We start from the raw sequence: 27580 nt of genomic DNA on the forward strand, positions 1-27580 counted from the left end.
CATTGCTTGCCTAATGAATGGTCAATGGGGAAAAAAGAATGGAACTCCTAGGATTGAGAGGACAGCTGATGCCACCTGCACTTCTCCTTTAAATAACCTTTCTTAAGATAGAAACACAATTTAGATGTTTATATCAAGTTCACAAATAGAGGAGGATATTTTTTCTTTTCCATTTTTTAGAACTCTTACCTAATAGCTCAAATACACTATTAGTTTGTAACTTGAGATTACAGGGAAACATTTTACAGCAAGAATAATTTTATCATGCCTTGGGATCTGTGCCGAATGTCGATCAAAATCATTTAAAAACCTTTGCAATTCTGTATATCTGATTATAAATGCCAATGGAAACCAATGAGAATTACACATATTAAAATGAATGGTATTATTAAAAATACAGTGTAATCACAGTTTAATAAGACCATCAGCATACTGTGATTTACTTTAAAAGCTAATAAAAACAATACTGCATTTTATATTTTCCTATAGAGAGGCTTGTCTACCAAATTCCTCTAAACTGGTTATACAGCAGTTTAATGTGCAATTCCTGATGGGATAATAAAAACAGAGCTAAGACTCTTAAACTTTGAACAAGGGATTTCAAATAAATTGATCCACAATGAACAGGAGTTCTGGCCAAATGTGTGATATGACTACAATGAATCTGGACAAGATCCCCTTGCTTTAATCAAGTTATTTTCTGTTGCATTCAGATTTCTTCCACTAACTCATAGAAGATTCCAAAACAGTGTTTGCATCTCAATACATGATTCAACTAATGACAGGCTAAATGTATTTCAAATGTGGGCTGAGCCTACCAGGAATAAAATAGCAGAACATTCATAGTAATTAGGTGTTAAGTAATTAGATGTTAAGCACATGAAGCAACATGCAAATATATCTCAACAAACAAATATGGAGATTTCTAGTATTCAGGAAGCAATTAGTGGTATATCTTCCCCACATTAGATAGTTCATAGAATCATAGGGTTGGAAAGGAGGTCTTTAGAGGTCTTGTAATCTAATTACCTGCCCAGAGCAAGAATCTCATTCCATCCCAGACAAATGGCTGTTCAATCTTTTCTTGAAAACCTTCAGTGATGGAGCATCCACAACTCCAGGAGGCAGGCTGTTCCACTGCTTAGTAGCTTTTATGATCAGCAAATTCTACCTTATTTTAAGTCTGAATCGTCCTCTATAAAGCTTCCATCCAAGTTGATAGTTTAAGTTAACCCCTTATGTATTCCATTCCTTATCTATCTTCAAACCTGGCTGGTTTCCTCTGTGCCAGTCAAGCATTACCAACTAGTTTCAAGACATAACAACTTGCTAGATCACCTGAAGGTCTATTATTTAAATGATTCTGTTATTAACTGCACCCACTAAAGTGTTTTTATAATCAGAGCCTGGTAGCCACTATCAACACATTTATCCACAGCATCTTGTGTTCAAAGGTACACTGACCCTAAATTGGTATAGTGAGAATACTTGCTGAAGCTCCAGAAAGCATGGTATTCTCTGACCCTATTATGGGCTCTATCTTGTCTAGATGAAGCTCCCCTCTCTACAATGGTCCAATTCCTTAAAAAACAGAAAGGCAGCTTTACACTGTTGAAATACAATCCTTTGCCATAAGCACAATAGTTTATACTGAAGGGATAAAGATTTCATCTTTTCCTCTGTCCCCCTTTATTTCCAGGATGGATTGCTCTTTAGAGTAAATTTGCACATTTTAGCCAATATATGTGAACCTTCATGTAAACTCATTTAACTGCAAGGCAGATAAGGAGAAAGTTAAATGTATGGTAACTGTTAATTGTGCTGGTTTAGATCAGTCCATAGCCTTGAATGTTCGTAACAGTTATATCTGTTTATTTTTTTTTTAGCCTGCAAACGTAAACTACACGCATCTGCATTACAAGAAGAACATGTTGTTGTTAACCTGCCTTCTAGGTATGATGCCATTTTCCAAGCTTGTTGTTTGACTTCGAAGCCAGCGACGCTGATAACTAGTAGAAGAGGAGCTGGGAGATGGTAATGGAGTCATCAAAAGACTACTCAAGGATGCTGTCAACAAAGCAAAAAGATGTCAGTAGTTTTCAGACTGTAATTTCTTCTGAAATTGAAGGAGTCTGAGCCACACTTCTATTACAGATAGCCAATACAAATTTTATTTTACAGGCTGAAGATAAGAGATAGACAGACAAAAAGAACTGATTACATATCTATAAATGCAGTCCTTTGAGTGGACCCTGTGAATTTATGCACATGGATTAAGCACCATGGATTAAACATCGAGGAAATATAGCAAAGTTTCTGAAAGAGTTGAAAGTCTATCAAAGAAAATAGCCAATATTATGTCCTGATTTAAACAAAAGCTAGGGATTGGCTTGGGAAGGGAGGAAATATCTTGATGGAGGACTACTTTGTCATTTTGAAAAATGATAAACAATCTCTTTGAAAGGCACGCAGCCAATGTTTCAGCTATCAAAACAGCTACTTCTGTAAAAGGAGTTGAGTAAGACCCATCATCAGGAACTCAAAGGCTTTTGGCATCAGCATATGGAAAGCAAAGGAGATGCTTCATGCTGGAACAGGAAGTTAATTTGGAGGATAGAAATCTGTTAGGCCATTCATAAAGTGCTTAATCAAGGGGTGGAAAAAAGAGAATTCCTCAAGAAATTATATTGAAGCCTCAGCCCAATTCTCTCTTGAGAATTCCTCAAGAGATATTGAAGCCTCAGCCCACCTTCACTTTTGGGACCAGGAAATACCTACAGAAAAAGGCAGGAATAAGGAACATACTCATTTGCATCTTTTTGTTGCAGGAGGGACATTTCTTGACACAACACTGAAGGTATCTTAGACTCTAGCAAGCAGATTGGTGTAGGTTAGACCAAAATTCAGGGCAGTAACTCTGGGAAAACATCAAAAGAATCCAGAGGTTATAGAGGACTACATACCTTGAAAAATAATAGATGTGGTCCTGAACTATTGGTACTGGGATGACATCAAGGCCAACAGTGCTGCTCTGACCCTTCAGGTTGGTGCAATGACAGTGTCAACAATGGATTAGGGCACTAAACCCTCTCCATTTCAAATATGTACACCGGATGTATTTGGCTGAAGCAAAACCATGAGTAGTATTGAAAAGAAACAAAAGAGACTTCACTTGCAGTCTATTGAGCAAATCTTACGAACCCTATCCAGTCTTATTGCTAAACAGGATATCCTCATAAAAGGAAGCTCTTCTATACTAGTTGTAGCTTCTTGAAAGACCAGTAGAACAGAGCCATATGTGGTGATGCAAGTTAATTGAGAAATTGTAACTTTGGGTACTGAATTGGCTGCATAACAAATTGTCTTTAATTTTTGCCTGGTTATCTGAAAGACGTGGACTATTTACCTCTTATCTTACCTCAAATGAAAGAGGAGAGACCTTCTCTCACAAAAACTGATGGTACATCATTCAAGCTTCACAATTTGCAATGTGGAGGGAGTGAGCTCCTGAAGAATAAAGTTTGTATCCAAGAATCTAATCTGCAACTGTCATTATCTGCTGGTGCAGAGTACTGTTGATGATGAGAACCAGATTGTGGATCTTTCAGTTATAACAGTGTTCAGGATGCAGTGTTGAAATAAAAAGGTATTCCTCTTCTTTCACCCTATAGGGTCTGTTAATGCAGTAAGAAGTCAATGGCACCCAGCTTCTTCTTGTGGGTAGAGAGGATTTTGATCAGTATCTCAAAAAAGCAAACAAGTCTCCTGGCAGTCTTGGGATACAATCTCAAGCTTAGAATTAGGGAGCTGCAATACTTTTAAAGTCAGCTGTCTTTAGAGCTCATTGCCAGAGTTGTTTGCAAACAGGAAGAATGACTGGAACAAGTTTGCTTGGTAAATGGCTGACAGTCCTTTATGCCCATTCAAAGACTGAAATTTGTTCCTGCAAAGTAGGCACTTGTAAAATGGGACTCTTTAGGGTCCATCAGGCTGACGGCCAAATTCCTGCAACAAGGGGGGAAAACCCAACTCCTTGCAGATCCAGAAGAACAGTAATGATTAAAAAAAGGAATAGTAGAAGCAAGAGACCAAGCATGAAAAAAAGAAAGAAATGGGAATAAGAAAATCTCGGCAAGTACAAGGATGAATGTGCTATTACTGTGGCAGTCTGAAACAGATTCAATGGTACAGCTGCAATCTAGGAACTCATCACAACAAATCAGTACCTTTTTAATATCAATATTGCATTTATACAACAAAAGAGTTATTCTTATTTTACTATTCAGTGACCATGTTGTGGTAATTCTGGGAATTACAGTAAGTTAGTAACAATTAAACCTCTGTGCATTGCAGTAAGAGGGGAAGATTACTATAAAAACAACATACAGCCCCATTTTGCCTTTGTTGTTGTTGTTAGTTGCCGTAGAGTCATTTATGACTCACGGCGACCCTACACATAACAGAACGAAATGCTGTTTGGTCTTGCACCATATGTTGCCAATTTTCTAATGTACTTATAGCAACTAAGAATCTGAAGGTGGTATGGTGATGACACTTACATTTATCTTAAAATCAGTAACTTCTGAATAGCAGAAAATCAAGAATGGCAAGTATCAATAATGAGTTTGGAAGATATCTAACATGGACATAGCAATAAAAAGATCAAGACACTTTTTTTGTCTGTACTATCAAAAAGTAATGAGCAAATATTCCCATTTCTAAATATACTATCAGTATTCAAAGGAAGAATGTATGTATTTTGTCTCAAAAGTAAATCTGAATCTACTGGGTAACATTTCATTACAATGTTTTTGACACCCCTGGTGTGTGATACCTGTGCCATGTTGTGACCCTCTGTGCTCAGACCCAAGCCCTGGACAGCAGACTCGTGGGGGCCCTGGCCTACGGCTGTTGCTTCTTAACACCAGGTCAGTTAACAACAAGGCCCCCCTCATATGTGATCTGATCACTGAGGAGGGGGCAGACCTGGTGTGTATTACCGAGACCTGGCTGGGCCCTGAAGGGGGGGCGCTCCTTTTGGAGATGTGCCTGGCCGGGCTTATGGTATGGCACCAGCTGAGACCCCAGGGCAGGAGAGGAGGGGTAGCTGTTGTCATCTAGGAATCTCTGTTGGCCTTCAGGGGTGCTACTCTACCAGTGGCCGGTTGTGAGACTGTTTTTGAAGTTGGGCTCCTGAGAACAGTTGGGATTGTTGCTGTTGTACCAGCCTCCCTGCTGCATAGCAACCTCCCTGCCTGAGCTACTGAAGGCCATCTCGGGTTTGGCGGTGGAGTTCTCCAGACTTATGGTTCTGGGGGACTTCAATCTGCCGTCCCTGGGGCATGCCTCAGAGGTGGCTCGGGAGTTCATGGGTACCATGGCAGCCTGTCCCAGATTATTTGGGACCCAGCTTGGGACAGTGGCCTCACTCCGGACTTGTTTTCTTGTCAGAGTAGTGGCAATGTGTTCTGAAGGGTTAGTTACATCTGTCCTTTCTGTCATGGTCAGATCATGCCCTGGTGGCCTTGAGTTTCTATTCTGCCCCCCTCCACAGGGAGGCAGGACCCATTTGATTTGTCCACCCCTGGCAACTGATGGATCCAATGGGGTTCCAAAGGGAGCTGGGGGCTATACCCGAGGATCTGCTGCCACCTGGAATAGTGAGGCGACCAGGTCCTTGGACAGGATCATACCTGTGCGACCTCTCTTGCCCCATCAAACCCAATACTTGCTGTGGTTTATGGAGGAGCTGAGGGTTCTGTAGAGGATTAAGAGACGTCTAGAGCATCGCCAGAGGAGAACAAAGACTGAACCCGACTGAACACAAGCTAGAGGCACTGTTAAGGCCTACCTTGTGGTGGTAAGAGTGGCAAAACGTCAGTGTTTCTCTGCTCTTATTGCATCCGCAGAATGCCACCCACTGGCCCTGTTTAAGGTCACTCAATCCCTTTTGGGAAAGCTGGGCCCAGTGACCCACCTTCAGGGCTGCACAGACGAGCTTTTTGAGTATCTGCAGGATAAAATTGCTTGGCTCTCTTGCAAGTTGGATTCCAAGTGTGAGGCATGGTCTGTGGAGATGCCTGGGGAATGTACTTACCAAGTTATCTGGGAACAGTTTGGTCCTGTTGGGCCCGAAGAAATGGACATGGTCTTCCAGACTATAAATGCCACTTGTCAATTAGACCCATGCCCCTCCTGGCTGGTGAAGGCAGCTTGGGAGGTGACATGTGTTTGGGTCCATGGAATGGTGAATTCATCCTTGAGAGATGGGGTGTTTATGGCTGCCTTTAAGGAGGCACTGGTGCACCCCCTCAAGAAGCTGTCTCTGGACCCTACCGTGCTGGACAATTTCTGTCCGGGCTCCCACCTCCCTTTTTAGGGAGAAAGTGCTGCAACTCCAGAGGATTCTGGATGAAACGGATTATCTAGGCCCCTTCCAGTCAGGTTTCAGGCCCAGATATGGGACGGAAACAGCACTGGTTGCACTTGTGGATGATCTCTGGCAGGAGCGGGATGGGAGCAGTGTATCCATCCTTGCTTTTCTTGACCTCTCAGAGGCTTTCAAAACCATCGATCATGGTATCCTTTTGGGTTGGCTCAGGGAGTTGGGGGTGAGCGGCATGGTTTTGTGCTGGTTCACCTCCTTCCTCCAGGGCAGTCCCAATCGATGTTGATAGGGAGCGAGAGATCTGGCCCACAGCCTCTCCTTTGTGGGGTGCCACAGGGTTCAGTACTCTCCCTGATCCTTTTTCACATCTACATGAAACCACTGGGTGAGATCATCCGTCACCATGGGATGAGGTATTATCAATATGCAGATGATACCCAACTTTACATGTCTGTCCCGAGTGATGTAAGTGATGCTGCGACCATCCTCTCTCAGTGCCTGGAGGCTGTGCAGTCTGGATGGGGAACAACAGGGTTCACTTGAACCCTGGTAAGATGGAGTGGCTGTGGGCTCCTCTGTATCTGGGAACTTACCATCTCTAGTTCTGGATGGGGTTGCACTGCCCCAGACAGACCTGGTACGGAATCTGGGGGTCCTCCTGGACTCACGACTCCTGCTCGAAGAGCAGGTGGCAGTCATGGCCAGGAGGGCCTTTGTTAAACTTTGTGTTATATGCCAGTTACACCCTTTCCTGCATCGAGAGGCCCTCCTGTCAGACACTCATGTCCTAGTCATCTCCCGTATAGACTACTGCAACGCACTCTACATGGGGCTACCCTTTAAGAGTATCCAGAAGCTACAGCTGGTTCAGAATGCGGCCATGCGGGCAGTTTGGGTGCCCCAAGGATGGCAAAAATAACACCTTTGCTGCAAAAGCTGCATTGGGTGCAAGTTTGCTTCCAGATCCACTTCAAGGTGTTAGTTATCACCTTTAAAGCCCTACATGGCATGGGTCCAGGTTACCTGAGGGACCGTCTCATCCCCATTACATCAACCTGTCCCACCTGGTCATGCAGAGAGGGCATGTTATGGACCCCATCCATGAAAGAATGATTGGCGGGGTCCAGGAAGCGGGCCTTCTCTGCCATGCCCCCGCCCTTTGGAACACCTCCCCCAGAGATGAGGCAAGCCCCCTCTCTCCTGGCCTTCCAGAAGAAGCTAAAGACCTGGCTCGCCACCTTGCTTGGGGCAGGAAGGGGAGTAGTCAATCCTGGGGGTTGCTAGCACCTTAAAGTGGTCCCCATGTATTTAGGAATCCGAATGAGAACTTTTAATTGCCATCTTGGATGCTATTTTATATTTTATACTTATATTTACAGTATATGTTATGTAATATATCTTGTTTTTATTGTATTTTAATCTTTTTAGCTTTATTGTAAACCATCCAGAATCCCTCTTTTGGGGGAGATGGGCGGTGACAAAATTTGATAAATAAATATATAAATAAATAAAATGTTTTTGATTACAGTATATAGCTGAAAGGAACAAAGAAAAGGATAACTACCTGATCGAGCAATGGCTCTGTCTTCATTTTGACCCCGACTGGGCATGTCAACAGGAGTGCTGTGTGCTGAATTGTTAAAAATACCAAAGTTAAAGCAGGTGTCCTTGTTATCTGTTTTAAAAACTGACTTCCTACTAGCAGTTGGATTCAAGCGTACTATTTTTAAATCTCCAGAAAAATGGCTCAGATTGATCCATTAAGGAGCAAAAATGTACTGAAAGTTATTTACAATAGTAAGAAGAGGTATTTGAAACAACATCATATTTATTAGGTTCACATATTATCCTAGGTCATGGTTTGCTTAGCCAGGATTAATTGAATAAACCACAATGTGTGCATTTACATAACAAACTGAGTTTACAAACAACAATGGCTAGGTTGTAAACACACCAAGCAAAAACTAAACAAACCATATTATGACTTAGTATAATGTATGAACCCAACAACTGTCTTAAAGTATTCCATATTGTTCTTTTATCAAAACCATAAATTGCCAGGCAGGGACTAAAACTCTGTTCTACAGTGTTACTTCTCCCTGTAGCATCAGATTATTTGTGCTCTGTTGACTTGCTTCAATAACCTCTTCCTTCCTTATGGGCAGAAAGGAAGAAAACAAAGGAAGAATTCCTAATTTCAATGCCTAAGGTCTCTCAAAGTTCTGTGGTGTAATAAGGGGGCATTCACCTCCAGTGATCATTAAGCATGGGAACCTGGCTACTAGTCATGGTGGCAATATATTACCTTTAGTATTGTCTCACAATAGGGAATAACAGCAGGAGAGTGCAACTGTACTTACATTATCTATGTGGGCTACACTTTGGCATTTGTGGTTAGCTACTGCAGGAATAATCATTGGTCGGATCTAGCACGACTGAAACAAGAGCTGCATGTGCTCATCATCAGCCACATTTTAGAACAAGATATATACATCACTTTCAGGATTCACTGAGTTTTTGGTACACAGCAAGAAAGCAGAGCCCTTAAAGCAAAACATCATCACTTTTTGCTGTTTTCTGCCTTGTTCAAAATGTGCAAATATAACTTATGTGAATATAACTCCTTATTACAAAATCTCCAAATATTGTATTTGCAACAATTTACATTACAAAGCACTGAGAAAATCTTTTTAAAAAAACTTAAAAACAAAACAAAACAAAAAAAGAAGATAGATACTTTTCAAAAGCCACAAATGACCAGGTTCGTTCTGTTAATGGTCAGTCCCACCCTTTAAAACACACACACACACACACACATTCAGGGCTGAGAATGAACAGAGAGAGGAAACAGCTTAGGTGTTCAACTTTGGATTTCTGATTCTGATGAGGAGGATGATACACATATTTTGCATAAAGGCAATGGTAGGCTTAACATACTTCAAGTTTGCTTTCATATAATATTGAACTTGAAAGCCTATCATTGCAGGCATTTATCTAAAAGTTCATAATTAAAATCAATTACTCTGTTCAATTTATCAACTTATCTACATGGAATACTGTTTGGGAGGAATATGACAATTTGCATTGTTCTACAAATGCTTTAATGTGGTGTTTTTAACAAATAAGGGTTTCTCTGGAAACCCTTACACTTTTACAAGAGTTGCAAGGTTGAAGAGTATAATTAAAACTGAAAACAAAGTCTTAAGGCACTACAGTACTTAAAAGAATTAAGATATTTATTATAGCATAACCTTTCACGTAAGGGTTCATATGCAAGCTTTCATTTACATTTTTGTGCAGAGAAAATTATTTAAATTAAGTCCAACTTTTTAAATATTGTAGAATGATAGTACACATACACTCAACTATTTTCAAAGGGCTTGTGGTTCAGTAATCAATGCTAGCAGAGCAGCAAACTGCAACACTACATGAAAGTAATGTTCAAGTATAAATCAATTTTAAAGAGTTTATTGATTTAGAGAGCATATAAGATTTGTGACTCATCTAAGATTAAGTCACACTCCTATGATATAGTTTGTCCACTTCCAAAACATTATTCCTTTATTAAATTCACTTGAGCTCATCCAGTTGTTGTTGTTGTTGTTATTATTTTATGAAGGCAGATGGGAATCACAGAGGAAGAAAGTGAAGCAAATAAATACACTAGCATTATTATGTGTGCAAGAAAGAACAACTTCAAGATTAACCTGGAAAAAACAACAACTCTCAAAACTGGAAAGACACAATTATTAGCATCAAAGATGTGCTATATCACAGAAAAATTCTACTGATGAAAAAAATCAGTTATGACATCTTAAAATATTGGGCTGTATTATCACTAGAGGCACTCTTTTGTGATCTTATTCAAATATAAAAACAAGGATCAATTAGACCATTCTACTCATAGAGAGCAGTTACTGGTCCCATGGCAACAGATATTTCAGCATCTCCAAGTGCAGATAGGTGCATCATGCTGTACTCAACATTGCACACAAACCTGCAAAGAAAGAAGCACTCTGGATGAGCCAGAGAGGCCCTCCTTCAGGCATACTATGCAGCAACTTGTTGCTACACAGCTGTAACACACCTAAAAAGAGCAATATGGGAAACATACAAATCAAAGATTAGATAAGCCTGCAATGTGAGGAACCAATTAAAGGCTATGATCCATGCAGGTACCCCTGCACATTTGCTGATTTTAGTTCAATATATTTACCTAGAATACTTCCATTCGGGCAATGGCCCAAGCCATTTGGATGCAAATTCAGCCTTGATGGATCTTGACTGATGTATTCAAAACTACCTTGGAAGCTTGAAAAAAAAAAAAAGCCCATCCAATACAGTTATTAAAATTTCATCAAAACTTAAAATACCAAAGAAAATTTTTCATCACTAATCCTAATTAGAAAAATAGATAGTTTTGAAGATTTCAAATGTATAGATTACCACTTCCACTTTCCCCTATATGAAAAATGGAAATAAAAATCTAAGCAACAGCATCAATTGTGTGCAAAGGCCCTTCTTACTGTACTTTATCCAAATTTAGTATTTTTTACCTGGAGTTCTCAACTGTAAGATATGGGCTAAATCCTCTCAATTTATTATTGTTCTGGTTAGACTATGAGGCGAACACAGGAACTAGAATGCAATTCTTTATTTACAATATAACTATATAGAATCGATAATTGTCTCTTGAATATGCATTCAGTTCAATTTAAGCCCAACTGGGCAACAGCAAAGTGCTAGGCAAGACAGCGAAACCTGGTTCAGTTGTAGAGCACGGTGAAGTGGCTGGATTGGGGTGGATTGGGAATTGCGGCAAGGTGGCAAGGCAGGACTTGACTGGAGACCGTGGCAAGGAGGCAAGACAGGACTCGGCAGGAACTGGCGGCAAGGCGACTGGTCTAGGTTAGACTGGAGTTCACGGCCAGGAGGCACAATGGGACTCGGATGGCGGTGGCAACAAGGCAACTGGGCAGGACTTGACTGAAGATGGTGGCAAGGCAACTGAATCAGTCTTGACTGGAGAATGCGGTGCGACTGCGAGGCAAAGCTCAGCTATGTATCGCAATGAGGAGACAAGGTTAGGCTTGACTGGACCTCGTGGCAGGGTGGCAAGACTTGACTTGATTGGGTTTCGTGACAAGACAGTAGGACTTGACTTGTCCGGACTTCGTGGCAAGGCAGCAGAACTTGACTGGATGGGACTTCATGGCAATGTGGCAAGACTCGATCTGACTGAGCTTTGGGGCAAGGTGACAGGACTCGACTCAGCTGGACTTTGTGGTTGGACAGCAAGGCAAGATTTGACTGGGCTTCGTGGCAGGGTGGCAAGACAAGGCTCAGCTGGACCTCATGGCAGGGCGGCAAGGTAAGGCTCGGCTGGACTTCATGGCAGGGCGGCAAGGCAAAGGTCAGCTGGACTTTGAGGCGAAGTGACAAGGCAAGGCTTGGCTGGGGCTCGCTGCAAGGTAGCAAGGTAAGGTCTGGAAGGCTGGGAAGGCTCTGATTCTGTGGCAGCTACAGAGCAGGGCTCCGAAAACAATTCCAGCTTTTCTTCTTGGTTGGAAGCTGTTAGCTCAGTGGAGCGTTTGTCTCCGGCAGCCCAGTCCTTGTGCTGGCTCCTTTTTATTTTGTTCCCTTCATGCTGTTTTTCCTCCGGAGCCAATCAAGCTTCTTTTTGCTTGGCGCGCTTTTTGGCTCGCCTCTCCCTTGCGCTGATTGGCGACTTTGAATCCAGCTCCTGGTTTTGTCCAATCAGCTGCTCAGGGCTTTCTCGCTCTGCTGAGTCACTCTGAGTTTCGATTTCCCTGTTTCGCCTAGCACAGGTTTCGCTTTCCCCATCCTTAGCCTCAGAGTCAGAGTTGACCCTTACAATTATTGATCCATGTGGAATGGCATGGTTGCATGATGGAAATTAAAAAAACCACAACTGCCTAAGCAAAGAATGCAGTGGTACATTCTGGCTCAAGCATAGCCATGTAAATATTTCACAGAGTCTTTTCCGCTCCCTGTTTCTTTTGGATTCAGCTGATTCTCAAAGCCTAACTTTACGCTTTTGTGTTTCTCTGATCTGGGAGAACCATAATAGAAAATTAATTCTCACACTGTTCATGTTGCATTAGAATAATGTATTTCTCATCGACTATTAGAAAATTTTGTGATAAGTAGCACTCCTTGATTTAAGATATGAAGCTAAATATGAGGCAAGAAGCTAAGCTGTACAAGAAGAATGTAAATAGCTTTATGGCTGACATACCAATCCACAAGCTTAACTGTCTTTAAAGCAAAGGGCCACAAAACTATTGCCATCATTAACAACCTTCCAGTGAGCAGTGTGTACGCATCTAGAATCCTATCCCTGGAACCAGTATTATATTATTCCTGCACAACACAACACTTCTGTCAGGCCGAAGGACAGGTTTCCTCTTGGTGTACTTCCTAGGAGGCAGAGGGAAACAGTGGTGGGCCCCATCTCCTTCTTCCTAAAGCCCTCCTTCTCCTGAAGTTCAATTTGTTGCAGTCAAGAGAAGGCTGTTTCTTCCTTCAGACTGTTTCATGCCTCTCCATGCACAGAGAAAGGGCCTGTTTCTTTCTCTCTCTAAAAAAAAAATCTGTTTGAGGTGAGGGTGCAAACAGAGGAAAGCTTCAGCAGGGGGCATATCTGGCCAACACACCGGCAATTTCTCTCTCCGATTTAAAGGAGAACAGAAAGTGCAAGAAGCAAATAGAAGGAACAAGAATCTGCTTTTCTACTCTGTATAATAATTATAAGTCTGAGTTGTAACCATGAAACTACACTAGACAGTTCATACAAAGGTTGTATGAAAACAACCATTTAAAATTAGGATGGCCTCACCCTATGTGGGCGGGTGAAAATACATCTACCCAACCTTTCCCCCTCTTCTTGTTCTTGTCACCCATTGACTTCTAATACTTAGCAGGGCAAAGTGTGTGATGGGAGGTAAAGTTCAGAACTCTGATTGTCCAGGATTCTAGCCTGCATGAGGATATACAGTGCACATTAATGCCAGGCAGAGAAATTCTACAGCATTTACTGTTAACCACTCTCAGATAATTTGATGGATGATACTTTGTGTATTTTTTATTTTTTAATTTATTTTCTATCCCACCTTTATTATTTTTATAAATAACTCAAGGCAGAGAACATACCAAATACTCCTTCTTCCTCCTATTTTCCCTACAACAACAACCTGTGAGGTGAGTTGGGCTGAGATAGGGGGACTGGCCCAATTCTCATGTATGGAATACACTGTTCTTGCACACCTTGAGTTGCAAGGTTGGCAAAAAAGAATGGTGTCTTTCACTAGAATTTTAAAGTTTATATTATTTTTTTACATTTTAAAGTTTATACTATTCTGATTGCTAATTTTAATCCCTTCTCTCTTCTGTCACACATGTATAACTGGAGCAAGCACCTTAGTATTCTCTGTTTTTAATGCTGTTTTTAGCCAAAGATTTTGTATATATTTTGTCTAACTATTCTGATATTGTCAATTCAGCATATCTATTTCCTTTGTTCTGGTTAATGACTACAATAAAGTCTTTCAGTTTCAGTCTTTCACTGGGCAATCTTTGCAGCAATGTATAGCTCTTCTAATTTCCCACACTTCCACAATGACCAAGAGAGGGCTTTCTATCTATCTATCTATTTGAATTGTATAGCTGCCCACCTCACCTCTGGGTAGCTCACAATAAAAAACAACAACTAAGTATAACAGGTTAAAAACAAATATACAAACATATAAAAAGCATCAATAAAACCACACTGAAACAAAAATTAACCATAATCAGCAGCAGAATCCATCAATAGGTTACGTTCAACCATTGTAGAAGCTCTCCACTACTACCAGACGCCAGACGCAATGGCAAAACCATGTCTTCAGGGCCTTCCTAAAGGCTAGGAGGGTTGGGGCCAATCTAAAATCTACACAAATTCCTTTATGTAGGAATTTCTCCAGTTGTTTTTTGGTAGTGGTGCTACGGTCCACACTGAGGGTGGATTTCTGCCATTAGGAAATTCCTTTCCCTGGAGAAAATTGGAGAAATTATCTACTTAATTTCTCTATCCACAAATTTGGTGAAGAACTTGAAAGACCATTTCTCCTGAGCCCTATTGTGTACATATTGTGTTCCCTATTGCAGATCTCTATATTCTAATGTAGGGGATCAGATCAGTTAATCATTTTAACTGACCTGATCCCCTACATTAGAATATAGAGATTTTAATCATTTTAATCCCTGTCTAAATTTAGAGATTCTACATTACTACTAGTGCTATGGTTCTAGATGGAAGTTTTGCCTCTTCCTGTATAGTGTTGATGTTTATTTCTTAAGCAAACAAAATTATAGCCCACTGGTTCCATCATGGATTAGTTTTTAATGTTATTTTTGAAAATAAAATAAAACTTGCAAGGGTTTTTTTCTTATAGTTAAGAATCTGAAATGAAACAGAAAATAAAGATTACCTTACCTATTTGTACTTCCAAAGAAGCTGCCTACTCTGGCAGAGAACACTTTACTCATCATAAGTTGTGGAGGAGAACTGAAAGGATAAACAATGCTATGAGTCAATAATTCCAAATGCAATTCCAGCACTGATATAATAACAAGGAACTGGAGACAACAGCTCACCGTATATAGTGGATTTTCAGTGTAGAGCCTTTGTAACTCATTGCTACTGAACCAAACATCATCTCACCCAGCATGTTGACATCAGAAGCTGGCCTGGCATACTACAGATAAGGAAGACAAGGAGGATATGCATGTCTAATTACTGTCATTAACTGTCATATTCTAATTCTATATTGACTCAGCTCTACATATGAGCATATAATATTAAAGAAGCAGTATTATTATGTAAAGAAGCAGATATAGTATCCCAGAAGAAGTAATATTACAAGCAAATGCAAAACAGAAGGGTTTTCTGAAGACTTCCCAAGTTCTGCTGGATCTGGATAATTACCAGCACTGGCAGGTAAAGTGAAAACATATAGCACCCCATCACTACTACCTTCACTAATTTAAGATTTTTTTTTTCCTGAGAGGGTAGGCTTGTTGCCACGTAAGAAATTAAGATACATATCTCTATAAAAATGCATTTAATCTCATATAATCCCAAACTAACAATTCATAGTTAATTTTTTTCTCCCCCTCCCCATGCAAAATATAATGCTACTTCTTTGCAAGGGTCTTGTGGCAATAGGTAAGAATTTGTGTAAGATTCATTTTCAGATCATGCAACTTGGATTTGTATATAGATTACAGCTGTCACATCCAGATTACCTGATATTTAGGAATGTCTCCCTGGCCAGTCTCTCTGCTGTTCACTGAAGGACTATGGGGGTAAGATGTGTTAACTCCACTGTTTCCTTGGCAGCACCTGCCACCTGTTTTTCCAGAGGCATCCTAAAAGATTGATTAAGTATTAAAGAGAAAACAGGTCCCAAATTTTGTTAACGAGGGGGAGGGACAATGAGCACATTCAAAATTTGAAAGAATGTTGTGATTACTTTTATAAAATGACTGCCATACAAATGCTTGTCTATTCACAAATCACCTGCCATGGTAGGTATGACTAATAATGAAATGCCCTCTTACAGAAGCAGGTGAAGTTGCTCTCTGCCACCCACTTCAGTCCCCCAGGAATCTTTTTACTACCCAGCTTGCCTTTGTCTTTTCATGAGCAGTGGGCATGCTTCCAAACAAAGAACTGCAGTGCATAGTGATTCCCTAAGAATGCCCTTGGGACCATGTATCAACCAGAGGAACTCCTATACATAAAAATGATGCTGGAAGTTGTTCTTTTGCAACATGCCACCTCTAAATGTGTGCTTTTTAAAAATGATTAAAAAAAAAAATTAAGAGGAGGAGGATAGGAAATCTAGTGGATACCAAGGGGGTGTTCTTTGACAGACTCATGTTGATGGGGATTTGAGGACATCAGCTCCAATTTCTAGAAGAACTAGTTACTTCAGAAGTATTTTGCTGAATGTGCCAACACTGAAAAATGATAAAAATGAGTCTCTTGCACTTTTGTATTTTTCTTACTAAAGTATATGAACTTGTTGAATTTAATACTGCTCAAAGCAAGTAAGCATTTCCACTGCAAACAGCTGGCAAAACTTTCCTATTTTTGTTAATAGTCTAATCTTAAATTCTCAGGACTATCTTGTCTGTGTTTGCAAATGGAATCTTCAAACAAGATCTTGGGACCTTTGAGTTGTTTACAAATCACTCTTTTTAATCGTGTATCTGTTGTTTGCCTGTAAGTCATGTGCCTATATATTTATGTGTTTTTTCCCCTTCCCTAATAATATAATGGAACAAAAAGTAAACAAGCAATCTTTTTATGAGTCAGTAATGTGGGAAACTAAGCCTTAAAAGAAGATACATGGACCATCTTTCCCCATACCCCTCAAATATACATGTGCCAAAGCTCATAAAACATGTTAAATTTATTCTGATTACCTGTCAGAAAAGAACAGCAAACTTTAAAACAAATATATCTTAAAGCAGCCTTCCCCAACAAGATGCCCTCCAGATGTGTTAGAACTACAACTCTCTTATGTATAGCTGTTTGATGTACCTTGGACTTAGAATTAAAAGAGTAGGGAGAACAAAAATATAAAATCAACATTTCAGGCATTTATTGTTATTTTTTATTGCTGAGACTTAGATCAATTGCAGAAATACACAGTTTTTAACTCTCAGCCTAACTTAATTCACAGTGATGATGAACTGATATAAATGCCCCTCTGACTCTGCTTTGGAGAGTACTTGGAATGGAAAAAAAAAAGGATTAGCCAATTGCCTGCCTGTTTTAGTGGAAAAAAAGAGCAAGGATCCTCTTCCCTTATAGCTTTCACTCTCATTCCAATGATATGCCATGAAGCACAATGCCCTTGTCACCTTTTACTAACCAATGACATTTTTTCCCTCATGGTTTTATTTTATACTACTTTTTTGTAAGAGCTGGTTCTCCAATATGGCTATCAGCAGAAAGAATAAAATGATTCCTTGTCATGTGCCTGAGACATGCTACTGACAAGGAAAGTCAGAAGAATGAGCTTGAGTCAAGAACTTCTCTACTTCAGAGATATCTAGAATTTGCTTCTTAGCCATTATGTAGAATGAGTTATAGCAGTTGCTATCTATTAGCTAATCACTTAAAATAATAGGTGTCAGGTATAGGAATATAAATACTGAGGAATAGCATTTAAAGCTATTGGTAACTCAACGTCTCAGTACCAGTATGCCACTGCTCAGATTTTGCTATCCTCAATGGTAGCAATTAGTTTTTATTTAGCTAAAGATGCTTATTAGATTAGATTAAATTAATTAAATGTCAAGATAATTCTTTTGGGTCTGTTTTTGTACAGCAAAGCTATCTGGAGAACAGCAAAGCTATTTTGTTTAAAAGATTAAAGCAGTTTCTATTGTACATATTTTTTTCCCCAGTTCTGAAGTAAGTCTACAGGCACACAATGATCAATGAAGTGCGTATCTCTGATTGAAACTCAGGTTTAGATTTCTATTTTAAATTTTTGGATGCAGATTTTATATGCCAATTATGATGATGATGATTTTTTGCTGAATGGATGACTTATTTATCACCCAACAGTAGAAAAATATCTTAAAGTATTTTCTGTAAGTTTTTCTCTTCAAATAGTTAGCACTGGGATCAATGAAATTAAGGAATTGGAAAGGATGGTTGTTACAAAAAAATTAGAACACAGAAATATGTTGTACAGAGAAACACTTAGTTGAAAACAATCCAGTCAAAGCAAGGAATGCTTAAAAGAGGCATAGAGACATAGGAATTTTGATGGAAATAAAAATTGTTTTGTAAATGGCTGAAAAGGACTAAACAAAGAGCCTCTACCAGAGTGAACTGAATTAAAAATAAAAGTGATGAAACCAAAGTGAAAGAATATAGGAGGCATTTTACAGATTTGTATGGGAATAATATGATGTTGAAGAACAGAACTGAAACCCATACTATAAATGTTAGTGTTCAAGAAAAAAATAATGAAATGAGTCATAAAACAATTCTGAGATTTGAGAAATGTAAAGACTGCACATATAGATGGTATAACTGGAGAAGAAATAAAACATGTGATCTGCTTTTGGAATGGCTGTGCAACTTCTTTAGCATAAGGGCATCTTTTCCTGACAATTGGAAGAATGCTATTATTGTTCCCTTATACAAAAGTAATGGTAACAAGACTGGATGCAAAAAACTGTAGGGGCATAATTTGTTAGGTGTGCCAGGGAAGGTGTATGATACAATTCTAATTAAAAGGGTGCAATTTGAGAAGTAAGAATGAGCAACATTTGGGAATTCTGGCTTTATTCTAGGCAGAGAGTGGGCAGTCCAGCTATCATCACTGAGATAATGTACAAATCTGCAGAAAAATTATTCTACATTTGTGGATCTAGAGAACGTGTCTGATACTATGAACAGGTTTGAATCATGAAATATTTTGCATGAATATGAAGTTGATTGTTTGCTGAATGTGTTAAGAGCACTATATGATGGAAGTAAAGCGTGCATGAGACTAAATGAAATTAGTAAATAATTTACCACTGAGCAGAAAAGAAGACAGAGATGTGTGATGTCTCCTTGGTTGTTAGAGGTGTTAACAGGGATGTGAATGTTTGCATTTTGCATTGTAGATAATGCAAAGTTTTTGACCAAGAACCTGAATGATTTACAGTGAATATTACACAGATTGTATGATGGATCAAGGACTTTGGATCTGAACATTAACCTATCAAAGACCAAGGTAGTTGTGTCTGATAGGAGGAAAGGATTGCAAATTATATGCACATGGTAAAAAACTGTAAAGTTGATGGATTTCTATATCTTAGTAGAATGTTTATTAAAAATGGGAAAATGGATGGAGAAATTTTAAGAAGTGCAAATGATGGTAGAATGTAGTGGGCAGCATAGTTTTCTATGCTAAAATGGTATGGAGATTTCTAGTGAATACTACTGGTGTAAAACAGTGTTAGATTGTTTTCCCTCTCGTCTCCTGCCTTTGGTTTCCTCTGCTTACTGTCAATGCTACCAACGCCTCTTTCTGCACTTTGCATAACCCTGCTTACCTATTTAACATTAACAGTACTTATCCCCTTAGTGGGAATTCCTAACAGAACTCATTTGACTTAGAAGCTGAGCTCTGTGAGGCCTGATCAGTATTTGGATGGGAGGTCTTGTAGAAAGTAGGCTAGTTGAAAAAAACATGCAATGGCATATCAATTCCATATTCCTACCATGAAAACTGCAAGGACATGTCCATGAAGTCATCAGGGCTTGAGCTCAATTTGAGGCAGGCTTGTCTTTACTTTTCTACTTATTCTTCAGTGAGACATGTCAAGTTACTTAAATGAATTTATGCTTTATAATTAAGAATGTTCAACTATCCACATTTGATACTTTACTTGCAGCTATTAATTTAAAACAACTGCCTAAATGAGATTGTCTCTGTCCCTGTTAAGACAGAGATACAAAATTAAGGGAGCATATTTTTCTTTTTTGCTCTTGATATTTAAATACAAGAGGCTGCTTAGTAACCCTTGTTTAATTATCTATTTTATTTTATTTTGCTTGAAGGATGTTAATACATTTACTACTCTTAATAAAGCAAAGCACCTAACAAGAACTATATACCACAGACTAAAGATATGATTTAATTTTAATATTAATTTGCTGTGAGCTTTTTAAAACACACACTGACATATATATGTAATTAGTTTATCCTTATTGTCACATTTTTTTCTAATTCTGCATTACTTATTTGTTTTAATTTCATATTTAATTTGTATTAAGTGGGGGGGATTTAATTTCTCTTGTAAATGTTAATAGATCAAATGCAATAAAACATTACTTACGATTGCAAAATAATTGTTATGACATGAAAAAAATAATAACGTACCAGAAACTGTGTCTCGTCAATCTTTCGGATAGCTGTAGAATCAAATAAGACTTGTCTGCCCCGTCTCTCACAGTCTTGATACACTATCAAGCGGATTTCATTTAGATCAAACCCAGGACAGGACCAGCTATAAGTTGTAAGTACAAGAAAGAATGAAGAGAATTATGCAAGTTTTTTCCCCTAGCAAACACAACAGTCTGGGATGGAAACAGTTAATCTAAGGAATGGGAATCCAGGCGCTCTAGTTAATAGCAGAGAGGAAGGTGAAACTTATAACACAACAATTCCATCAAATATTCTGCTTTCAAATGAGCAACCTATATATACACAATTTTGGGTAGCAAAATTATTTTTTCCATGTTTTCTAGATAGAGGGCGACATTCCCCTCTTTTGTGAAGGTGAGGCAGCATCCATCTGTTCACTGTTTTGATAAGTGTGAGCCCTATTAGTGTGAGAAGTAACTTACACTGGAAGAAGAGTGGGAGGCAAATCAAAATTATCACAAAGAAAAACCTATGGGGAAAAAAGTATCCAAGGAAAATTCACAATATTGGGGGCTGTTTTAGTTTAGGAGAAAAAGGTATATATGAGGAGGACTGTAAAATTAATCATCGTGTAAAAGATGTTCATAGAGATTTCTCCTTTTCATGCACTATTAGAAGTTAGGGGAACATCCAACATACTTGGGAAATTTGAGGAAAACAATAATAGCTTCTATCAGTGTTCCTCAACCTTGGCAACTTTAAGTCGTATGGACTTCAACTCCCAGAATTCCCTAGCCAACCTGCTGGCTGGGGAATTTGGGGAGTTGAAGTCCATACAGATTAAAGTTGCCAAGGTTGAGAAGCAATGGCTTATATAATGCATAGTTCAGTTACACATTTCAATACCAGATGTGGAAATGTTGCCATCTTTTTAAAAAGAACAACTTTAAGGGGAAAAGAAATTCAAAGACGACAAGCTGTAGAGAGACATCATACTCCTGAGTTGTTGGGAAAAATAGCTATATACAGTAGTGAGCTAATAGCCTATCTTGCTTTTCAGCTTCCTATAGGCTTCTATTTAGCTATAGACTGAAATAGGATTTTTTTTAATCAGAAGCAGCATAGCTTCTCTTATGCATTTATGATCTATTTAGCTTGATTATTCCGTGCTTAATATAAAAAAAATTAAAGAGCCAGTTCCATAGTTACGAGCATATAATACATATTTCATTATAACATGGGATAGCCACACTTGTTTAAATTACACTGAGTATGTATAAGAGTGCAGCCTTAGAAAAGGAAAGGAAAGATGGAACAAGATTTAAGAAAACATATCCATCAGCCTGAAAAGCTTGGGGACCACTACAACAAGCATATAATATGGAAGGGCCCAAAGTCAGACCAATAATGTAATTTGGATGCCAAATCTTGGACAATCAATCATGTATTTAGATCATGGTTGTACAATCCTAAATACTTGGATTGCAAGAGCTACCCCACGCTACAAGGCTTTTTGTGTGACTCACAACCTCCTCCCCAGCTGCTACTACTGATTTTCAAATAATGTCAAATGAAACCTAGCAATTTCATGAGCAGATAATGTAGGAGACGGGAGATGGGGGAGTGAAAGCAATTTATGGATGGTGGAGTATTTGAAATGTAAGTATTTAAATTTACTCTAGACACATCCAATTTCTACTGCTCATAATAAAATTATACACACATATACAGTATAAAGAGAGACAAATCAATTTGATGCAGATTAAAGGCCTCTTTGTTGAAGGTTATGGACTGTAACCTACTATTCTGGTTCAGTGTGGGTTGACAGATTTTTTTTTTTAACTTCCTAGTCTAGGGCTGTGAGAGAATGACTGGCCTAATCCAGTTAGTTTCCATGCCTAAGGAAAGACTAAAATCTGGATCTCCATGCTTATCCATTATATCATACTAGCTCTCTCAGATACATATATGAGACAGAGAAAATACGCTACAGCATCTTCAAATCTTCAACTAGTCTACTTATTTAGAGCTTTCAAAAATCCACATTAGGACAATATTTTGTAACATCAGATTGTTTTAATAATCTGAAGTTACAAAATAGCACATACAGGAGGCCTTTGAACCTGTTCCCACAACATTTTTACCAGGGTCAACAGAGAAGGGAGATTAGCATGTTATGAGAATACCAAAAAGAGATTAATTGAATTACTTAATCAACCCCCAGGGTTAGATTTAAGACAAAACAAACCCAGTCATACAGGGGATTAAGTTAACTCCACGTATTCAAGTGTGTCATGGGAATATTTAAACCTCAACAATTGACCCATTTTGCATTCCACGTCTTCCAAGAAAAAGAAATAGAGAGAAAGAATGGCTAAAAATAAAGCTTTACCATTAGAGAAATCATTGCCAAGACCTGGTAACATAGAACACACCTCCCAAATACTTGAGTATTCTGATCAAGCTATACCTATTACTGCCTGCCTACTTGCTCAAAGGGTAAGGGCCTAGTGATGCCACAAAGCCCTGTTTTATTCTCCTGACATAAGATTTCATAGAATACCAGGAGACTGTGGGCAGGGATCCTGTATCCCTCAAAAGGAGATTTTCTAGAGTTTCAACTCTGGAGCACTAACCTATATAAAATCTTTAACTTCTTTGTACTGCAGAGGGCTAATCATCTGTTGTATATGAGACTTCATTCTTGTCTGCAGTAAAATTTCTAATGTATCTGAGTTGAGTCTAATAGCCTTTTCCCAAGTTAAGCCAATTTCTAAATGATGGGTTAAGTGTTAGAGAACGAAGATTTACTGCTGTGTCTTGGTGTGAAGTCTGATATAAACTGCTTAGAAGGAATTAATGAATAAGCAAATTTGCTGAAGAGGAAAAATGGGGGCAGGAAGTTCTTAAGTTGGTAGTGATTCTCCTAGGGCAGGGTTTCTCAACCAGGGTTCTGTGAGTGGTCATTAGGGGTTCCCTGGGAGATCATGATTTATTTAAAAATGTATTTCAAATTCAGGCAACTTCACATTAAAGAGGTAATTTTCATTCTTTATTTTTAGTTTAAGAACACTGTTAATGCATATATACAGGCCTACACACAAAACAAATATAATAATTTTGTAACTTCTGGCCTATATTTGAGCCTCGATGTGCAGGGGTTCCCCAAGGCCTGCAAAATATTTCAAGGGTCAAAAAGTTGAAAAAGGGGGGTTGGGCCTGAGCAGATGTGCAACAATGTCAAACCCTGTTGGTAGCCCTGCAGCAGGAATTACTTCTGTCCTAAAGGTAAAGATTCCTTCACATTAAGCTCAACCTGTGACAACTACATAGACATATAGTTTTCTTGGCAACGTGAAAAGGGTCTGCCACTGCCTTCCTGCAGATTTTTTTTTTAAACTCTTCAGTTTAGTCAATCACTCTGGGATTTCTTGGTGGTCTCTTATCATGCTAATACCATATATAATTCTGCTTTTTTTTTAATCGTATGGCATAGCAGTTCGGTGTTCATGCTGCTTTTTTCTTGCTGGGAAATCCTTGTGAGGTCCAGCAGCCAAATGTGTAGACTATTTAGCCGTGACAAGTCACATTGCCCGGGGTGCACCACTAGGAGGCTAGTCTACATTGCACCAAGTTGGGCTGAGAGACAGTGACTGGCCCAAGGTCACCCAGCCGGCTTTCATGCCTAAGGTGGGACTAGAACTCACAGACTCCTGGTCTCTAGCCCAGAACCTTAACCACTAGACCAAACTGGCTCTCATAATTCTGCTTATCTTGTGAGTTAAACCACTATAGGTGGTCCTCAGGTTACAATGGCAATTGGGACCAAGATTGCCATTGCTAAGCGATGGGGTTTGTAAAGCATGATGTCACATGACCACATCACTTAGCGACAGCAATCCCAGCAGTCCCAGTTGCCATTGTAACCCCAGGATACAAGGGTTATTAAGTAGTAAGAGGTGGGAGTCCCAGGTAAAGAGTGGAGGGGGTGTGCTGGGGGGTGCTGTGGGCAGGTGGTAGGAGGTGCAGACGGGTTGGCAGGGACTGCAGGAAGGCCAGCAGAGGCCTTTGGCAGGTTGGGAGAGGTCATGGGAGGGCCAGCGGAGGCTTTGGGTGAGTTGGTGGAAGCTGTGAGTGAGTGCTGCAGGTGGGCACATGCTATGGAATACAAGATCTTGTACTCTGTAGCACGCATCTTAGGAGAAAAAGCAGCAGGAGCAACTTATTGGGGTGACTTGCAACCTTCCCTGCTGGCTTCCCCATTGACTTTGCTTGTGGAAAGCCAGCACCCGGTCACAAATGGTGATCATGTAACATGGCTCACTGAGATGTTGTAATTGTGAACCAAGCACCCAAGTGCCCGGATTGCAATCACATGACCACAGGGACAGTGTAATGGCCAGAACTTTAATAACTGGTAAATCCATTTTTCAGCACCGCCATAACTTTGAACAGTTGCTGAATGGATGGACATAAGCTGAGGACTACCTGTACATACTGCATCTGCTGTGATCTGAAAATACAGTTGCCTTAATGAACATATCAGGTCTCTCTTACCTAGGCTTCTTTTCTGAACTGCTTTTGGATCTTACACTATATGGCACTAATAGTATGTTCTATTAAGCTTTACTGTAACAAGCCACAAATAATAGGAAACAATCTTGGTCTATCCAAATTTTTCAAAACCTGCAACATTTCATCCCAAGAATTATTCTATAATGAAAAGTAGTGCCTAATTTTTGTCTCTGCTTGTGCCTAAACAACAGGTTCTATTCAGCTGCATTTTCAAAAGGAATTTATACATTTTTTAAAAAAGCAACAACCAGCCATCTACTGAATCTTGGTTCCTTAATCAGCAACTCCCCTCCCACCCTAAGGTTTTTACAAGAGACAGTAATTAATTTTGCATTAATTTTGACTTAATACATTTCTCCAATCTAACAATAGTAGTGTAGTGCAATATTTAACAAATGCCAATGGCAAAAATTCTTATCTGTTTAATAATTTCTGCCTAACTGAACTCTTTTTACATCAGAACATTCTTGATTTCTATTTGCATCTGAAAACATTCAGAAATATTTGTTCTTAATTACTCCTCCCCAGCATACAACTCCTAATGAGCTAAACTGTCCAACTCTTCACATACAAGTTGCCAGCTACTGCTTATACTCACATACATGCAAAGTTGTTAAAGAAGAAATTTCAAAAGGATGCTACTATTTCATCCCAACATTGTCTCTTTATCTACTATCATGCTTTTATAGAACTGATGCTGAATATCAACAGTGGATGCAACATTTACTGTAAAAAGGATGAAGTTTGGCTTCAGGTAGAAGTATTACAACAGATAATTCCCCATCTCAACCGTGCTACTCTTAGATCAAAATAGGTCAGCAAGAAATGGGGAAAACAATAATTTGATTTACATTTTAATGTAGTTTTAGCAAACCCACAACTTCTAAACCTGGAAAGCTTAGAAACACATTCATTGCTATTTCTCTTTCTGAATTTTATTTAGTTATTTATTACTCAAATTTAGCCACCGCCCATCTCCCCCAGAAGAGGGACTCTGGGCGGTTTACAATAAAATCCCACATAAAACATAAACATTAAAATCACATAAAACAATTATGATAAAACACAATAAATAAATAAAATCCAAGAGAGATGTAAAATCCAGGTTTTTCCTCAGCAAACAGTGAATATGTATGGATTTTCATGCAAGTAATCACAAACTGATGTAGAAATGGAATTTATTTCTCACCACCCATCTCGCAAGCAACTCTTTAAAAAATCTAGAATTGAGTATAATCATATTCAACAGAATTTACACAGTACTTTGTCAATACTGAACAAAACATTTCAGTATTGAAAAGAATAATCACAGGGGATTTCCCGGAAAAGAACTTGCATAATAATAGAAATGCAACAAAGCAAGAGCATTGCCTCCCCACCCTACTCAAAGACAGTTTTACATTAAGCTTTCATACCTTTTGGATAGTTCTCCAGCAAATCTCTTTGAATGTTTGGAGCTCTCTTCTGCCACAACCAATTTCTTTGTCTTATCCACCCTTAGTTTTGAAAAGCTATTCACTAGCGAAGGAGGGGAACGACGACTTTCCCTTGAGTTCTGTGCCTGGTTACCTGTGCTGTTGGATGTTTTTGATGTACCTCCACACATTTTGAGTTCACAGACATGCTGTCATACACATGGTTTCTTCAAAATAGCCAGTTTATATTTAAGTATCCACAGAGATTACTGAGCAACGATGAGCTACTGATGAGAGGAATGTCAGGCAAAAACTGGCTAGCACTGATTTGGCTTTTTTCTTAAGAAAAAAATCACGACTGAATATCCTCTGCAGTCAGTATTGCTTCTTTAGATAAAAATTAACAGTTTACTGCTAATAACTTTTTAAAAAGCATAGCATAACTTGCTTGTTCTTGTAATTTCTGCCGGCTTGCTTTTAGCAAAAAACTCTGTCATGCTTCCTGGTGTGATTCTGTAACTAGCAATTATTTGATCACAAGACCTAACCAGATGGCCTTCAACAGAGAGGTAGCTGCCTTCTCACTGACTCTTCGGTTGCAAACTTGTTTTAAAACAGGCTGCAACACCCTCTTAATTGTCTCATGTGAGCAAGTGTCATCTGACAGCTCTTAGCAACCTTGTGTCTCAGCACCATCACTTCCAAGGCAAACAGGAACCTGTCACCAGCGCTACAGGTTATCAGTAGGAAATGATTAACACAAAAGAAGAGACCCTCTCCCTTCTGCCGCATTCAGATTTTTAGCTCCAATGTGATTACCAACATTAGCAACCTGTTTACCACCAGTTATGAGGATCTGAATAGAGTAACAAGAACTCAAAAATTGTTTACTTCATTTCATTAGTTCTGAAGAGGTATAAGGGCAGAAAGATTAAGTATTTACACTTAAGTTATCTTAAAAACAAGCAATATTTTAAGTAAACATGAGTTATGAAATTTAGAATTGTTGGTTTTGTTTCTTGGTCACAGACACATGGCTAGAATGCAAATTAAAATGCAAATTTATTCTGCAATCAGTGGTGTCCATTGGCTGGGGGTGGGTCAAATGACAAGCAGCATTGCACTAACATGATGCAAGCTCTGCCCCCTTTGTACATGTGACATAACATCCCAAGTATATACAAAAGGAGGACAGCTTGCATTACAACTGCTCAATGCTGCTTTCACATTTTGATAAAAGTGGTTGCTCCTGTGAA

The 27580-nt window shown here is 39.1% G+C and overlaps 1 protein-coding gene across 1 annotated transcript in view; it reads right to left on the minus strand.

The window, feature by feature from the left end:
- The window catches only part of FNIP2 (folliculin interacting protein 2), a 53836-nt gene extending 26794 nt beyond the window's left edge, over positions 1 to 27042 (minus strand). Inside the window, exons 1-9 of the mRNA XM_063310577.1 lie at positions 26325 to 27042; positions 20350 to 20476; positions 15695 to 15817; positions 15044 to 15144; positions 14883 to 14954; positions 10605 to 10699; positions 10386 to 10475; positions 7953 to 8018; positions 1947 to 2067 (exon numbers count right to left, since the gene is read on the minus strand). Coding sequence (XP_063166647.1) covers positions 1947 to 2067; positions 7953 to 8018; positions 10386 to 10475; positions 10605 to 10699; positions 14883 to 14954; positions 15044 to 15144; positions 15695 to 15817; positions 20350 to 20476; positions 26325 to 26515 — 986 coding nt within the window. The 5' untranslated portion in view covers positions 26516 to 27042. The remainder of the gene's footprint in view (positions 1 to 1946; positions 2068 to 7952; positions 8019 to 10385; positions 10476 to 10604; positions 10700 to 14882; positions 14955 to 15043; positions 15145 to 15694; positions 15818 to 20349; positions 20477 to 26324) is intronic.
- Between the last annotated feature and the right edge of the window lie 538 nt (positions 27043 to 27580).

This window comes from Candoia aspera, chromosome 8 (assembly GCF_035149785.1).
Source record: "Candoia aspera isolate rCanAsp1 chromosome 8, rCanAsp1.hap2, whole genome shotgun sequence".
Lineage (NCBI taxonomy): Eukaryota > Metazoa > Chordata > Lepidosauria > Squamata > Boidae > Candoia > Candoia aspera.